The sequence below is a fragment of the Macaca nemestrina genome, chromosome 8, assembly GCF_043159975.1.
Source record: "Macaca nemestrina isolate mMacNem1 chromosome 8, mMacNem.hap1, whole genome shotgun sequence".
NCBI classification, from domain to species: Eukaryota; Metazoa; Chordata; class Mammalia; order Primates; family Cercopithecidae; genus Macaca; species Macaca nemestrina.
The window spans coordinates 64541000-64558861 of NC_092132.1; the positions used below are offsets into that span (position 1 = coordinate 64541000).

Here is a 17862-nt window from a genome sequence, read left to right on the forward strand (position 1 = left end):
CTGAGCATGGTGTTGCATGCCTGTGGTCGCTGCTACTCTGGAGGCTGAGGTGGGAGGATAGCTTCAGCCCAGGAGGTAGAGGTTGCAGTGATCTGTGATTGAGCTACTGCACTCCAGCCTGGGCAACAGAGTGAGACTCTATCTCAAAAAAAAAAAAAAAAAAAAAAAAAATTGACATGCATTTCTTAACATACACACTAGACTCCATTTGTGGATTTTAATAATGGGTATTTGGCTTAATCTTAAAACAGACTTCAAGTTGACATTTTATATCATGGAACTCAGGAGTTAAAATGAAGGAGCTCCTTGGGGAGCACAACTCATTCATATTTGAGTTGTCAACTCTGCAGAGATCAGGGGACTTAACTAGTGTTCCATGGCTAGTAATCCCCATAGTATGATTCAACTCAAATCTCTGGAATCTCAGTCCAGCGTTCTATTTATTGCCTCTCAAGTGCCAATATGAGATGACTAAACTGATCAGGAAACAACAAAGACAAAATTGCACCTACTGAAACAGTAAATTGTGTTACATAAAAAAGAAGGCAATGCTATCATTTTAACACTCACTAAAAAAACACCTAAGTCTTTGAAAGGTATTGTAAGGAACTAGTATTTTGAAAGTACTGTATGTTTTGAAAGAGAGTTTAAGTTAATTGCTCATGGAAGAAACATTTATCTGGGTGGAGGTTATGCTTGACTTAGACAGGCTTTCAGCCTGAAGGTTGTAATAGACGAGTGATTCTCTTAACCTTAATCTATTTTTCATACGGTGGGATGACAGTCATCAAATGAAATCATTTTTAAGTTTCCCAGAACTGTGGAAAAACTAAGCTAATCTTACTTTCATAACCTTTTTAAAGGGCAAAATTTTACTTTTACTTTTAAAATAATTTTTAAAAGGAGCTACTAATCTCAACAAATCCAACTATTAAAGTTTCACAAGGACAAAAAAGAACCACCACTAGTGGGTACAAATTTGTTGTATGTTCTGTTCTGGCTATGGTTATACCTCATGATTCTGGAAACATGATTATTTTGCTGAATCTTAAATTTTAAAATAACTGAACATAATCTCAAATTGAGCCTGATTCCCTCCTTCCCTCCTTTCTCTCTCTCTCTCTCTCTCTCTCTCTCTCTTTCTTTTCATTACATGTAAAAAAAATGCTTTAGGTATCTTTAGGGCTCAGAACTCAAAGGTTTAAGAATCACTGAGGATCTGAAGAAACCAGACAGGAGCCAGGCAGCTACTATGTGGTTACGGAGTGACGTTCACTCCAAAGCTTACTCTTGTTCTTCCTCACCAGTGCTTCTCAAACTGTTCGACCAAAGTATGCGGACAGTAGGGGAGAATGGATTCTATCTGCGAGAAGAAGACAGAGTCCACAGCTGCGAGTTTTCATTCAAAGTTCACAGTAAACTTCACGCTATTCTTATGTCTGTTTTAATATAAAGAAATGCACTTTGAAATGCACATTTCTTTATACTAAACCTCCAGCACTTTCTACCCCTCCTTCGCTTTACTTTTCTCTTACTTTTTCACATAGACACTTATGCCTCCACAAAATCATATTGTTCACTTATTTTGATTGTTGTCTGCTCCCTCCCCTAGGGAGGGTTATTTTGTTCACTGCTGCACACCAGCACCAAGAACAAGACCTGGAACTTGTCAGGACTCAGTAAATCCACGCAGAATGAATGATGAAATGTTTTAGATGAGGATGTGTTCAATCCAACTGTCCTGGAGGGGCTCCTTCTTTACCCCATGGCTCAGAGGCACACTTTCTCATCCTGAGTGACAAGCGCTCCCAGTTTTGGAAGAAAACAATGTGTTACACTTAGTGAATGTGGGGGAAAGAAGCAGCAATGACTCTTCCCCACTTGCTTGGCATCATGAGGTATTTTTTTACTTCTGAGCGCACGTCATGCATGTAGTGTGTCATGTGCCCATATCATGAGATCTTTTCTTGATTCCTAATGAATTAGGTAATTTTATTTTATTCCCACTAAATGTCCTCTGATTTAATGAGGGTGGTCTTCAGTGGATTGCACTTGCCTAGACAATGCTGCTCTCCTTGCCTGAACAGATCTTTCTCATCCCTCAAAGTCCAGCTTGGGTGAAACCTCTTTTGTGACATTAGCCTTCATTTAATGGTTTGAAAACGAATGTCAGCTCTTTTTTTCCCCCATTCAGAGGCAGCCTTTCCAGCAATGTGGGGCCAGGGAATGGATGTGTATGTGGTCTATTGAAGTGGCCTAAGAGAAACAATAAGCTGATTTCAAAGCATATACAGCAATTTTAAAAGAATGTATAATAGTGTATCATCTTCCACTAAGTCACAAATGCCAATCACCAATTCATTTAACTCTGTATTTCCTCTAGGTTCTCAGGAAAACATTTACTTTCTTTCATCTGTAGCAATTTTAGACACAAAAGCTATATCCTTGGCCTGACCATGGTCCTCTGACAAGAAGTTGTTGGTCTTTAAAAGCACATTTTGCTAGTTACTGACATTACTGAGCTTACTTAAAAGAGAGCCACCTTGTTATTCTCTGAGAGTATCCCAAGCCACCTTGTTTACCTACCATGACAATGTTTAATATGATAAGCCCTCATATAAACCCTTGCTTGTCTCAGGCACTCTTGAAAGCTGATTGCATTTATTAACTCATTAATCTGCAAAACAACTTTACTACTATGATCCCCATTTCACAGATAAAGAAATGGGCACAGAAAGAGATGAGTAAAAGTAAAGTTGGCAAGTTCCACAGCCTGGATTCGGACACAGGTGCTACTGAGACCATGTGCCTAACTACTAGCCAGCTTGCCTCACACCTTTGTCCTCCTCCACCTGCTTCTCCATACCTGTCTGCCCACCCCTTGCCCCTGATCTTTCCTTTTCACGGCCAGAGAAAGACCCTGCTGCCTCACTCTAAAATCATCTCCCCGAATCAACGAAGCTAAATTTCTTCCAATTGGGACGAAACCACTTTAATGACCTTTCTTCATTCTTTGCACACTCTAGCTGATACTGATTATTAACTTTTTGGCTGGTCCCTGCTATTCCGTGCTTTGATCAGACACTCCCATCTCTTAATGTTCTGTTTTCTTCTCTCTGAATTCCTGAACACAATATTTACAAATATGAAGTCCAACAAGAAAATCGTGTGATCTAAATGGGGTTTGCGAAACATAAATCTGGTGGTGGTGTCTGAGGAGGGAAAGGGAGGGTGTGTGGGAGAGAAAATGGGTGTGTGGAACTGTTAGAAACTTTCACTTTTGAAGTCACAAAATGCTAGAAGAGCTTTGGGAATGGAAAGGAAGGGGTGGATTCAAAACGCATTTCAGAAAGAACAATGGGTTGGACTTGTTGTGGGCAATTGCCTCTAGGGATAAGGTAGAGAAGGGAGTTAAAATGATACCGCTATTTTGGGCTCAAATGATTATAACGAGAGTGTCATCACCTGAAATAGGTACATCAGGAAGCTAATCTGATTCAGGGAGAACAAAAAGTTCATTTTAGAATCTTTGTCATCATTCCTGTTCAACAGTTGGAAGACACCATAAGTGAGCATTTAACGAGCCCCCTCCACGTATCTAACAGAGCATATGATGTTAAATGTCCAACAATAATTAGCTGAAGGCGAATACACCTTTTATTCTGGCCCCATGGAGGCGCCTACCAGGGTATTTGATGCCTAAGATCCTCCCCAGTCCTCCTCCACAGGAATGGAATTGGGGGTATGACTTGAATGTAAGAAACACGACTTACCGCCGGGCGCGGTGGCTCACGCCTGTAATCCAAGCACTTTGGGAGGCCGAGGCAGGCGGATCACCTGAGGTCAGGAGTTCGAGACGAGCCTGGCCAACATGGTAAAACCCCGTCTCTACGAAAAACACAAAATTAGCTGGGCATGGTGGCGCGCGCCTGTAATCTCAGCTACTTAGGAGGCTGAGGCAGGAGAATTGCTTGAACCCGGGAGGCGGAGGTTACAGTGAGCCAAGTCCATGCCATTACACTCTAGCCTGGGCAACAAGAGCGAAACTCCATCTCGATAAAAACAAATAAATAAAATTTAAATAATAAAAAAAGAAATACGACTTACTACATAGCCTAACCCCAAACAAATAGCAAATATATTTTCTTTATCACACCTAAAAATTGTCAGAAAATGGCTAAATTAGTCATGTTATGTGCTTGATTTTCAGATTTGGTCTTACTTCCTATTAATTTCTTAAGTAACCAACTCAAACGATCTTGAATCCCCACCCATTTGTTTCTTCAAAATCCTGAACAATGCCAGAAGAGAGTCTACAGATGAGACAGTGCAAGCAGAAAGCTTCTTGGAATTCAGCCATTATAATCAGGCACTCAAGGTAGAATAGCAGGAGTAAAAGCTGAAAGACCTACACACTCAGCACAAAGCCAGGGCAGCTCAATTGCAAGGCCTAGAGTGGTGCGTTCAGAGTGTGAGATTGGTAGACAATCGCTCATGAAACAGTATTTCGAAAATCTAAGCGACTCTGATGATTATTAGGAATTCATCCCAAACCTCGGATTGATACACCTTCCTGATTTCGCACAAGCTCAGGAGCAGCTGCCATGCACATCAGTGACCATTAAAATGACTTGTAGCAAATCTCTACGTTCAAAGTCTAACTTTGACCGACAACCTTACTTCTAGCGAAGTCTACTCCCCTCCCTCCGGAGGGAAGAATGGGCTGCGGTTAAGCGTTTGTCCTGGTGTCAGGGCCAACTGCTTCGAAGCGCCAGACTTTTGGAGACTGTGGGTAAGGGGAAAAAAAATCCAGTCCGGGTTTTGTCTGAGCGTGGGGACCGGAGGGTTGTGAGGAATGGCTCGCGAAGAGGGGGGCGGTGGTGGAAAACACACAACACAAACAGCTCGCGCCGAGGCACGGCAGCTGTAGGCCCGGAGCGCGCGGGCGCAGCGGACCGGGAGAGGCGCGCGCGGGCTCGGCCGCCGGCCGCATGGAGCGCAGCGCGGCCCGCGGCTCCCGGGCGGCGGCGGCGGCGGCGGCGGCGGCGGAGGCGGCAGCGCGCCGCTCGCTCACACCCACCCCCGCCCGCGGCCGCCGCGCCGCCCCGCCGTAGCCGCCGGCCGCCGGCGTCCCCGCCGGCCGGTCCAGCAAAGGCGGCGCCCGCGCCTCTGCAGCCAGTGGCAGCCGTGGGTCCTGGCCGGCGGCTCCTGCAGCTCCCTGCGGCCCCGAGTCCCCGGCCCTGCGGCCACAGCGGCCACCGGCGGAGTCAGAGGAGGAAGAGGAGGTGACAAACTCTCCGGCCCCGCGCCGCGGCCCGCAGCCCCCCGCTCAGGCATGCAGGCGCGGCGTCTAGCCAAGCGCTCGAGCCTGGGCAGCCGCCGGGGGGGCGCCGCGCTGCAGCCGGCCGGGCCCGCGCCCGCGCCCGCCAAGGAAGCCGCCCTACCCGGGCTCCCGCCCCCTGTCCCGGGCCCGGCCCCGGCGCCCGCCCCGGAGAGCTGGAGGCCGCCGCTGCCACCGCCGCCGCCGCGCAGTGCCGGGACCGGCCCCCCTCGGGCCACCGGGGCCGCCGCAGCCGCCTCGTCGCCGGTGCTGCTGCTTCTGGGGGAGGAAGACGAGGACGAGGAGGGCGGGAGCAGGCGGCGGAGGGGGCTCGGGCGGGTGGAGGAGAAGCCCCGAGGGGTCGCGGAGGAGGAGGATGACGACGAGGAAGAGGAAGACGAGGAGGTGGTCGTCGAGGTGGTGGACGGCGACGAAGACGACGAGGACGGCGAGGAGCGTTTCGTGCCCCTCGGACCCGGCCGCGCAGCCCCCAAGGGCCCGGCCCGGGGCGCGTTAAAGGTGCGTGTTGGGCGCGGTGGCGCGTGTGGGACCCGCCGGCTCGGGGAGGGGGGCGGGCCCGGGCCCCGGGGCGAGGCGCCTAGCCGAGGCCGGTCAGCGGCGCCTGGGAGAGACCCGGCTGGGAGGGGTGTGTCAGGCGGCGCGGGCGGCCGCGCGGAGCAGCGCGAGGAACTGTTGATTTGCCTGCGCCTCGGGCCCCTGCGTCTCTCCCAGGCGGCCGCTCCCCCTTTCCTCAAAGGCCGGGTCGGGTTTGTTGTTTGGTGTGGGTGCTGGGAAAGGGCGCTTCTCCCTGGTGGGGTGGGGAACTTGGGTGATGGGACCACGGAGGCGCCGGTTCGTGCCCGGTGGGGACGGGAGAGGTAGGGGAGAGTGAGATTTTTTTCTCCCCCAAGGAAGGAGTATCCCCTTCTCCTTATTTTGAGGGCTGTTCAAGCTTATTGAAACTAGAAGGAGGTGTTTCTTGTCAATCTCTCAAGCCCCTTCTTCCATCCAAGAACAATTGTTGATGAGTTTCCATCACAGGCGCTTGTGAGAGAACCGGTAAACCCAGCACAGCAAAAACCAAGCCCTCGGTTTCCACATGCATTTTGCTAGCAGTTTTTGGCATTGACCCTCGCCCTCCCATGTCGCTAAACTCGACATCGTTTAGCGTTTGGGTTTTCTTTTCCTCCTCAAAATTGCAAATGAGGAAAAAAGAGGAAATCAGGAAAAGGGGGTGGGGTGGCGTTTAAAATGGATGTGAGTTTCTGCTGAGAATTCTAGCGGAGTCCCCTGTGCACTGAAGCGCCGAGAGATTTTTCCGTTTGTGTATCTTCAGGAGATAAGGGGTTTATTATTACACAACTGACTGGTTGGGCTTTCAGGCATGCGATTGGACAAAGCAAACCACGTTGAGGTTCATGCACGGTGTATGTTGCTAAGAAGTTTTGAGGGCAGCAAGTGGTAAGCAATGGAATGAGTGATTTTTCTTAAGAATGGTTCTTAAAATCAGCTGAATAACTGTTTAGTGGAGTTTTCAGAAGGTATTGCTATTTCAGGAAGAAAAAAAATTCATGAACAAGTGAGCTTAATAGAGACCATTTAAATAAGCTTTGGATGCTCACCAAAAAAGCTCCTCAAAGCTTGACATTGCATTTCCAAAGAAATGTTGAACATCGGCAATTAGAATAGCCCCAGAGTAGATGTGGGCAGAAATTTATTTCCTAGACCACCCTGGAAGTACCAGCTCTGGGAGTGAGAAATTTTCAGCAAGTAGTCATTTAGGATGATAGTTTTTGACAGCTGCTTGTTGAAATCCAAACCGTGACCGCATTCATTACCATGGTCTGTTGAAAAGCCTGCATTGTATGGCTACAGGATATATCTGGGTTTGAAGTGAAGTCACATGGTGTCAGTGACATTGAATAACAAGAGTAGTGACCCCATAGCATTTTTGTCCAGAAGTACTGAAAGTGTGTCTTGTGGTTTGAATAGTGATTGCAGAATTTGTGATAGAAACAATAATAATTTATGCTCTGTGATGGAAACAAGTTTAATATAGGAAAAAAATTCAAATCCATAAAAACAGAATAACGAGTGTGATAATTCACTTGATCAATAAAGATTTTTCACATTTCCAAATTCCTTTAAATTCTTTTAAAATGGGCTTCATTTTATAACACTTTCATTTGCCCACAACTTTTCAGAAATTTATGCAGAATGTTGAGTCGTTTGAGGTTTAATTTTATCTTTTTAAAATACTCTTTTAAAGACACCATATCTGAAGAGATTTTCTAATGGAATATCACTAGATAATTTTATTATAATGCATATATGAATGTTAATATCATATATATTCATGCATTCATTTATTCAACAAATATTTATTGAACACCTACTATGTGCTAGCAGCTATCGTAGAACATAGCAGTGGACACCTTCCTGATGCTCACATCTAGTGAGAGGCATCATAGCAACAATCAGACACATAGATGCAGATGTACATGCATAAGCAAGAATAACACTTCATATTGTGATGTGTCCTGTGAAGAAAATCATGGTATCTTAGAGTTTCAAAGGAAGAAAAAAAAGCTACTGTGGGTGAGATCTCTTTGAGGAGGGAACATTTGACCTGAGATATGAGACATTTCACATGGGAAGATCTTTCCAGGCAGAGGGAGTAGCAGTTACTAGTCTTGAGGTGGGAAGGAGAAAAGGGTGAGTGTGGCTGGAACTTGGTAGGTATGAGATATGTCGAGGAGGCTGGGAGGTCCCTACAAAGAGAGCCTGGTGGGCCCTTTAAAAGGGTAGTGAAGTCTTTGAAAAGTTTTAAGCAATAAAGTCTTACAAGGTGATTTGTAGTTTTCAAAAGATCCATGCTGTGTGGAGGACAGCAGTGGAGGCAGGGAGGCCAGTTGGGTGGCTGTCACTACGCAGACCAAGGGAGGGGGAGGGCAGCTTGGAGTTAGAGATTGTCAGGAGTGGGCAAATTCAGAATCTATTGTGAGGTTCAGCCTACAAGAACTTGTGGATGCGTTGGTTGATGGGTGATGAAGGAAAGGGAGGAATCCAGGATGAGACCATGATGTAAATGTTGGTTGAAGGTACTATTTACTGAGATTAGGAAAACCTAGAGAACAAAAATCAAGTTTTCTGTTTTGTGCATGTGAAGTCTGAGGACAACCAGGTGGAGGGTGTGGTTAGGCAGATGGTGGTGAGATGGGGAATGGATAGGAGAGGTCAGAGATAGTGGGAGGAATTTGAGGACATCAGTGTGTTAATGTCCTGTAAAGCCTGGGGGCTTTAAAAGGAGTGCAGGGGGCTGAGAGAGGAGAGCCTGGGGCCTGATTCAGGGGCAAAGCACTATTTTAAGTTTGGGCAGAAAAGGAGAAGCCAGCAAATGCTAAGGAGAAGCGGCAGCCAAATAAGTAGAAGGAAAACTAGAAAATGTAAAGTCCAATAAGCCAAGAGAAGAAGTAGTTCCAAAAAGTGGGTGGGGAGTAAGGAACTGTGTTGAATGCTGCTGAGATACAGAATAAGAAAGAGAGAGAGAGATGTTCATTTGGATTAGATAAGGTGGAACTTACTAGTATCCTTGACAAGAGAAGTTTCAGTGATGTGCTTAGAGTAGGCTAAGCAGCTGATTAGAGGTGAGGACAGAGGGACACATGAAAAACTCTTTTGACAAGTTTGTTGGAAAGGAGAACAAAGAGGAGGAGGAATAGCTGGAAAGCCTATGGCCTAGGTTTTTTTTAATAGATGGGATACAGTAGACCCTAGTGTTGTGACTAGAGCATCATGGGAATTATGTGGAAGAGGGGATATTAGTTTTCTGTTGTAGTGTAACAATTTACTACAGATTTTTTTTGCTTTAAAACAGTTCTTAGAGTTAGGAGTCTAGGCTCAGCTTAACTAGGTTTGCTGTGAAGAGTCTCACAAGGCTGCAATCAAGGTATTACATGGGTTGAGTTCCCATCTGAAGGCTTGACCAGGGAATAATTCACTTCTAAGGTTACACAGATTGTTGGCATAATTCATTCCCTTGCGTCTGTAGGACTGAGGGTCCTAGGCTTCTTGCTGGCTGTTGGTTGGAAGCTGTTCTCAGCTTGTAGAGCTGCTCTCCCTCACCCCTTCCCTACTTCCCACTGTTCTTTGTCACATGGGCCTCCTTAGCTTGGCCTCTTACTTCATCAAGCCAGCAAGGAGAATCTTAGAGCCTGCCTGCCAGCAAGATGGAGCCTTGCATGATGCAATGTAGTCAGGAGGAATAGGCCAGCAACTTGGCCATATTCTGTTGGTTAGAAGTAAGTCACAGGTTCCACCCACAACCTAAGGAGAGGGAATTTTACTAGGGTATAAACACCAGGTGGTGAGGATCATTGAGGGGTCATCTAGGAAGGAACCAAAGATGTAAAGAAAAGAGAAAAAAACTACAGGAGGAAAGTCCTTGGAAAGCCTTAGGGAGGGAACCTGAAACCCAATAAAGGGCCGGCCCTTGGGAACTTTCCTCCATTAGATTGGAGAGAAGATGGAGAACGTGAGTCCAGATGTGGGTACATTTTCTATACTGGGTGATGATCAGATGATAGTGGTTTTCTGATGGCTTCTGTTGTCTCCATGTAGCAGAAAGGAAGGTCATCAGCTGAGGGTGAGGGAGATTTAAAGTAAAAGCTGAAGGCATTGAGAGCAAATGTACTAGGGAGATGAATATAGTTGCCAGACAGTATCAAGGACCCAACTGAGGTTTGTGATTCCACATTTATAGTTCAAGTCGTCTGTCTGGGTATGTGATTTTCCCAACTTTATTCCATTGTCTCATGCATATCGTAATATAATAAAATTAAAAATAATCCCAGCTAAATGTATTGAGCGCTTACCAGGGTCAGCACAAATCCAAGTGTATAGTCTCATTTAAATTTCATTGCATATCCGTGAGTCAGGCATTATTGTTATCGACTTCATTCTACAGAAGGGATGAGCAACTTATTTAAAGATAAAAAGCTGTTAGGTGTCAGAGCAGGGGTTTGAACCCTGCACAGTCTAACCCCAGAGGTAGCACCCATATGCATTATACTACATTGCCTTTTGTAGAGAAAGTGGAGGGCTGGATTCAGCAGAGGTGGGGTTTAGCCTGATGGGTGAGCAATAGAAAGAAAGAGATGGAATTACTGTCGAAAGAGTTGGCAAGTGTATAATGATAGACTGAGTGATATAAGAAAAGTGAGGGCAGGAGGGAGTGAGGGAAGGTAGAAAAGTCATGTGTCAGTGGGTTGGAGAAAACAAAGGGTAAGCCAAAAAAATCAATAAAAGAATGGGAATGAAATCCATGACAATTTGGGTTCCACAATAATATTAATACAAACAAGTATTTGTTGGGTATTTTTGAGGCAGGAACTTTACTAAATGCTTTATGTGAAGGAGGAACTTATGAAAATTTTTGACTTGGGAATCAGTATGACTCCCATTCTCCATCTGATGATGTTGAGTTGAGGTGAAATACCACATTCCAGTATGTGGTCACAAGTGGGAAGCATGGGCTCATGTCCATAGCCTGTGCTTCTAATCACTGAACTGGCATCTTTCTGTATTTATTGGGATTTGTGTGCCCATTTATTTCCAGGAAGATTTGGGATGACTGAGGAAACAGAAATAGATGCTACTAAGTCTTTGAGATTTGTTGTTTGATTACTCTAACTGATACTAATATATACTAATATGGGCTTTAAATGAGATAAGAGAAACTTTGTATTACATGGTTTTCAATTTCTGATCAAAAGAAGCTTAAACATTTATCTGCAGTGGTAACAGTCCTGAACACACAAACCCCTCCCCACTCCCCTGCCTACCACCAACTAGTCCCTGGGCCCCTGTATAAGGAACACTACCGAAAAAACAGAATATAAACAAACAAACAAGCAAGCAAACAAACATAAAAAACAAAGGCACTGTCAAACATAAAAAGGATGCAATGTTGGTACTCAGTGAAGAGAAAACAGTAGCTAGGTTGAGATAACAAGCACAGGAGTATGCTCTGCAATCCTGTGTAGCAGTTTAGAGATAAGAACACAAGAATCTAGAGGGTTTGATAATTTGCTGGTGTAATAAACTTATGAAACGCTTGGACACGAAAGACTGCTAGAAGCCTACCAAGATTTTAACTATTGAAAAACTGGAGAAGAAAGGCTTTTAAATGAGATAATATATGATAGAGTTACCACTTTCAGTGCTCAATAAATATTAATTGAATGGAATCTGCTTCATCTGTGCCAGTTCTTCAGGGATGGTTAACACGTCTATTAGACTATCTCTTGAATATCAGATGACTTTAAGAAGCCTTTGGCAGGAACTGTGCAGCAAGCACTGAATTCCAATTTGCTAACAAGTATGTGTCTTGCAAATGGTCTTTGTTGGCTCAAGCAAAAGGCATATGCTTAAGATACCAGACAGAGTTGTCATTCATTGAATTGTAGACTGCTGGAGTTGGAAGGCAAACAGACACTATCTAGTAATCCAGTACTTTCATTTGACCACCGAGGGCACTGACTCTATGCAGGGTGGTATGCCTGGTCCAGCTGGGGCTGCTAGCAAGTTTGCTGCTGCCATGATTTGTGCCCTGGTTTGCCAACCCCAATTTATTGTCCTCACTTCTGGGTTGGTTTTTTATGCTCAGGAATGATCTACAGCTCACACTCTTAGAGTTGTGGGTTGAAAATCCACAATTTTCTGAAGTGATCTACTACTTACTGCTTATTAACTTCTATTTTTGGAATACTTATCCTTTGTAAAGTACCTCAGCTAGCAGTGGACTTACATCTGGCTGTGGTGTGGTGGGTGGAACCCTCTGTGAATCCTGCCTGGGCCAGTCCCCACTCCCTGTGAGCTTTCCAAGGGACACGTATACACAGAGGATAACAGATGAGAAAAGAGCCCCATTTCATTGGGAAGTGAGTGCCCATAGTCCCTGGTGGGGTGCTGATAGTAAATTTGCCTAGAAGATGTCATTACCAGTCAACTGTTAGAGCCTCTTCTCCTTCACCAGCATTTTTACTACTGGTTGACCGTTGAAGGCCCCATAACACAAGCATTAGAGAAAAGAAGAGAACGAGCAAGAAATCAAGCCCTATCCTGAATCTGCTTACCCTCTGCCCTCCTAGTAGGGGGGAGCCAAACCAGGCCTGGTGCACCTGTAGTCTCAGCTATTTGGGAGCTTTAAGCCCAGGAATTCGAGGCCAGCCTGGGCATTGTAGTGATACCCCATCTAACAGAGCCTGAGAGAGCCACAGCCCTATGTGGGTTTGATCTTCTAAAATTGGTAAATCTGTCCCAGTTAGATTAACGTATCCTTCCCTGCAAGAGGGACTTAGAGGAGTAAGGGAGCCTTTCCCTCCCCATGTCATTATATAACATCCAAACTTCTGATGTGCATGAAACAATCAGCCTTGTTACAATGACTTGATACAATGTTTGCAGAAGTCAAGCAAACTTGACTTTTAGTTGCCCTGTGCCATCTCATCTTAAGGTAAATGCATGATTTCCATTAGACTTTCTGAAATATTTGTTAATACTTAGAGACCCTCATAACTAGCCAACTCTACGTTGTTGAAATATGGATGATTTTCTTTGGGTGTGTTGTCCGTGTTTCTGCTCATTCCCTCTATTAGGAGATATTTATTGAGTCCTACTGTTTACCAGGCTCCTGCTATACACACAGGATACAACAGTAAATAGGCCTTCTTCTGTTTTCAGGGAGCCCACATTCTAACACATTCCTGCCAAGTTGTCTGTAAAGAGGTATGAAGTCGCTTTTCCTCTTTATCCCTAATGTGATCAAGATTAGATCTGCCCAAAGCCTTTTCTTAGCTACCACAATTTGAGATGTAACTTTGAAATATACCTTTAAAACAACTGTAACCAAGTGATCCATATGAAGAAGATTCTGTGGTTTGGCTAGGAGGTGATTCTGGAATAGCTGGTCAAAAGATGAGTTTAGATCACTGAATTTGGCAAATAACTCTAGTTGCTCTTATTTACTAAATGAAATGGAACAGAATATAACTCTGAAATATGTGTTCATAGAATTAGAACGATTGAAGTTTTACACGTCATTGAAGATACAGTTTTGGAAAAATCTAGAGTTATGATTTATATGTAGGAAGCAAGCTTGACTCTAGAGTTTTCAAGGAGAGTCTGTAATGTTCAGACTCTCTTTGAAAGTCAGGACTTTGCAGTAACACACAAGGGGGTTTGTTCATGTTGCAGAACACCATGGAGGCTTGAGGAGCAAAGAAGTAGTAGAGTGCTGCCTGGGCACTGCTCCATGGGAGGTCTCCGTGCCATACCTGACCGTCACCGGTGACAACGTTTGCTTTACATATGTTCTTGTCATAATGGAAGGTTAAATGAAAGTCATATCTCCTTGATTCAGACTAATTGTAGATGGCTAGTTGAAATAAGTGAATATTAAAAGTGCTCCAACAGTTTAAATTAAACACAGTGTTTTAAAAGGTTGTATACCCTGAAATACCATCTGATAAAACCTGCAGAAAGGATAATTTTAGTTCATAAATGTGACCTTCATTGTTGGCGCATCAGTGAGATGGGAGAGAATAGGCTGAGTTAAAGGAGATGATCCTCTCAGCTGCCCCCACCCAACTGTTACCTCTCTGTAGATCAAGAAGTGATATGGCATAGGCTTTGGGTTCAAATTCTGGCTTCTCCACTCACTTGTTGCATGGCTACATCAAGTTACTTACTGTCTGTATGCTTTCATGTTATCTATAAAATTGGAATAATATGATTCCATCATTGGCTATTGTTTTTTAATATGGTCCAGAGACCTCCTGAAATTAGATATGGATGGCAATTTATTTTGTTTTGGGTTTCAGAAAGGAAACATTTGTAAAACTGTGCTCAAGGGTCCAAAATCCTGCAGTTATTTTGACTGTTACAACCTCCTTGTTAATGCTACCAAAGCATTTCAGAGAGCTACTTCCTGAAGTGACCCCGTTTATCTGAACTCTGTGGTATTCCATCATAATATGTGGTGAGCTTTAATCTTCCCTTTCAGCTCAGGAACTGTGAGTCGTTTATCTACTTGTGCAAAGAGGACAGAGACATCCTATCTCTTATGTTCATCAGTTTGTTCAGATCTATAGCTCTTATATTGGAGAAACCTGGCTATTATCCAAAAGGGTAGGTGGGAAGAGGCTTACCACACGCATTGAATATAGTTCTTAAAGCTGCTGTGGAAATAAGGTGATGTCACCTTCTACCTCTCATTTGCACGTGGCTGGAATCTCCAAGGCGTGGGTTTGCCCTTGCCACCCTCCTGTGCGTTGGTGTCTTGGACTTGTAATTTTGTTTGGTGAATAAATCATTCTTTGTTTTTTGGGTAGATGGAAATGGGTGGCCCAAAGTGTACCTCTAAACTCACATCTGCTTGCTCCCACTATTAGGGAGATGTCTAGACACAGAGAAAAGGGCTCGGTAATTAATGGACTTCGGGAAATTCCACTTGAAAGTAGAGATACAGTTTTTTTATGTTATAAAATATTTCAAACATAGAGGAAATTGGACAAGTAATATAACACACATATATCTATAAAAAAGTTGCTGGCTATATATGCCAAGGGCCATTTTGAGTTTCTAAGAGAGTGAATATATAGATTGTGATATTTACATATTTATCAGACTTTTTTTCTAGAGCATCTTTGGGATACATTTTGGGAAATACTGGTTTACAATTTCTTTTCTTGGTAGGAAAGGCATGGATAAGTGTCTTATCCTTGAGATAAATAACTAAAACTGCTTAATTAAAGAAATAAGTTTTCAAGTGAATTTCACAAGCACAAAGGAGAGTTAAAGTGTTGTAGTGGGTCATAGAAGCTTTGACATATTTTTCCTCATAAAACTGATAACTCTTCAATATTGAATTTCTAAAAAAGGGAGTATTTCCTGTGGTAAATTTTCACTTGTATATCTGTGAATACCATTCTTGTGTGTGAAGCTTAAAAACTGGTAGAGAACACTACCTTTCTCAATAAATCAGTACCCACGATGGGTCTAATGTGGAAGACAGGAGAGTGTGGGAAGTGTTATTATAACAGAATCTAAAAGCGCCACGGGAGCAGAAATTCACAAGGTGTTTATATCCAGGAAAGTGTGTTTAATAATGTTTTTCACGTTCTTTTTTTTGAGATGGAGTCTTGCTCTGTCACCTAGGCTGGAGTGTAGTGGCGCGATCTTGGCTCACTGCAAGCTCCGCTTCCCAGATTCATGCCATTCTCCTGCCTCAGCCTCCTGAGTGGCTGGGACTACAGGCGCCCGCCACCACACCTGGCTAATTTTTTGTATTTTTAGTAGAGACGGGGTTTCACGGTGTTAGCCAGGATGGTCTCGATCTTCTGACCTCATGATCTGTCCACCTCGGCCTTCCAAAGTGCTAGGATTACAGGGGTGAGCCACCGCGCCTGGCCTGTTTTTCACGTTCTAGAGGAAAAAAGATTGAAACTATCAGGAGAGTCTCAATGAAAAGAACATAAAATTTACCAGGATTCTAGGACTGATACATTTTCTATCAACACTATTGCTATTACAAGTAAAGGGATTTAAGCACTTGTGAATGCTGAGACCATGTATAATAACTCTTAATTGGATATTGTTCGACGTTTATTTCCATATTACCCAATATTTAGTGCATTGTAACTAATAGAAGGCCCTCATGGCCAACCTTACTTGATCTTCTGGATCACCTTGAGAGGTGGATATTATTATCCCCATTTTATAGATGTGTAAAATAATCCTCAGAGAAGAATCGAACAGTTTCTGTTGAAAATATATATATGAAGAATTTTATACCGAATGACAGATATTTGTCAAACATTTTGGAAAACATTTGGGATGAACAGATTTTTTTAAATAATTGGAATTGGTACCTAAGCCACAATAGAAATTTAAGGATAAAGAATATTTTGGAGTAAATTATAAATTAAAACAATGTGAAATAGTTTTCATAGGTTGTCATAAATGCTTTCATGTAGTTTTTGCACACTTTGCAACTCAGCTGCAAGTGCTTACAGGAACTAATTTCTAATTTTTAACAATTTTTTGCAAGTTTTTGAAAATGTTTTGATTGTCAGGTTCATAGACTTCTAACTCAAAACTAATGTAACAGAATATTAGAAAAAGAGTGGAAATATTAGAAAAGGGATCTTAGAATTTATAAAAATAAATATCTGAAGAGTACCTATTTGAAAAAATGTAGTCTTGTTTTATCATATATTAGTTACAGTAAAAATTCTCAGAAAAGGGGGGGAATGGACAACTGAGCCTATGTAAACACAGAACAAACACTGTGGCATCTTAGTGTGGGAAAGAGGAGGTGACAGTAGGGGAGGAGCCACTTGAAGGGTTGATATGACCCAAGGTAGAGTTTACAGAAAGACAGCAAGGTCTCTGTTTGCATATCTTATTACCTGAGTGGCTGGTGGATGTTCAAGAGGCTCTGAAAATGTGCTTCTAGCCATCTGCTGAGTGACAACAATTTGTTTAGCTCCTTCTTCTTCTTCTTTTTTTTTTTGTTTTTTTGAGGCAGAGTCTCACTGTTGCCCAGGCTGGAGTACAGTGATGCGATCTGGGCTCACTGCAGCCTTCCTGGGTTCAAGCAATTCTTGTGCCTCAGCCTCCCAAGTAGCTGGGATTACAGGCATGTGCCGCCACACTCGACTAATTTTTTTTTTTGTTTTTGTTTTTGGTAGAGACGAGGTTTCATCATGTTGACCAGGCTGGTCTCAAACTCCCGACCTCAGGTGATCTGCCTGCCTCGGCCTCCCAAAGTGTTGGAGTGCTGGGATTACAGATGTGAGCCACTGCACCCAGCCCTTTTTGCTCTTTATTCTGATTCAAAAAAGAGACCTAAAAGAGATCTCTATTCAAATAGGTCTTCTCAACTCCCTGTATTGATTTTTGTCATTTGAATTTTTCTTGCACTCTAGCACAAGGTTATTTGGAAAAATTATCTTTATTTTAAAAACTACGATAGAATGATATAGTTTTCATTGTTTGTAAACTATGTCTAGCTTTATGTGTTAAAGTGAGATACCTCAAAGATCTTAGTTAAGTTCATTTACAAGTTAATGGTTTGATTGTTTGAAAAAGTCATTTTTTCTACAAAAAATTAGCCAGATATAGTGGCAGATACCTGTAATCCCAGCTACTCAGGAGGCTGAGGCCAGAGAGTCGCTTGAACCTGGGAGGCAGAGGTTGCAATGAGCCGAGATCGCACCACTGCACTACAGCCTGGGCGACGAGTAAAACTGTCTTCAAAAAAAAAAAAAAAGTTATTTTTTCTATCTTGTTCAACCACATGGCTATTTTACTGAACTTTAGTAAACTTTGTGGATGGTGGTGTATTACTGAGATGGGACTGTATGGAGGAAGAAAAGATTCAGATTGAAAGAAGAATCAAAATCTCTGTCTTAACCATGTTAAGTTTGTCATACCTGTTAGACCTCCAAATGGAGATGTCGAGAAGGCTGGAATTCAGT

The 17862-nt window shown here is 43.4% G+C and overlaps 1 protein-coding gene across 3 annotated transcripts in view; it reads left to right on the top strand.

The window, feature by feature from the left end:
• Positions 1-17862, top strand: part of LOC105483530 (zinc finger protein 704) — a 300235-nt gene that overhangs the window by 43860 nt on the left and 238513 nt on the right. The window contains exon 1 of one of the 3 annotated variants that reach the window (XM_011744409.2): positions 4465-4792. The exons of 1 other annotated variant lie outside the window; for it this stretch is intronic. Coding sequence is in view for 1 of the 2 variants with exons in the window: in XM_011744410.3 (XP_011742712.2) it covers positions 5336-5839 (504 nt within the window). In the remaining variant the exon portion in view is untranslated. Of the gene's footprint in view, positions 1-4464; positions 4793-4892; positions 5840-17862 lie in introns of those variants that run through there. One more of the 3 variants, XM_011744410.3, reaches the window with a different exon arrangement.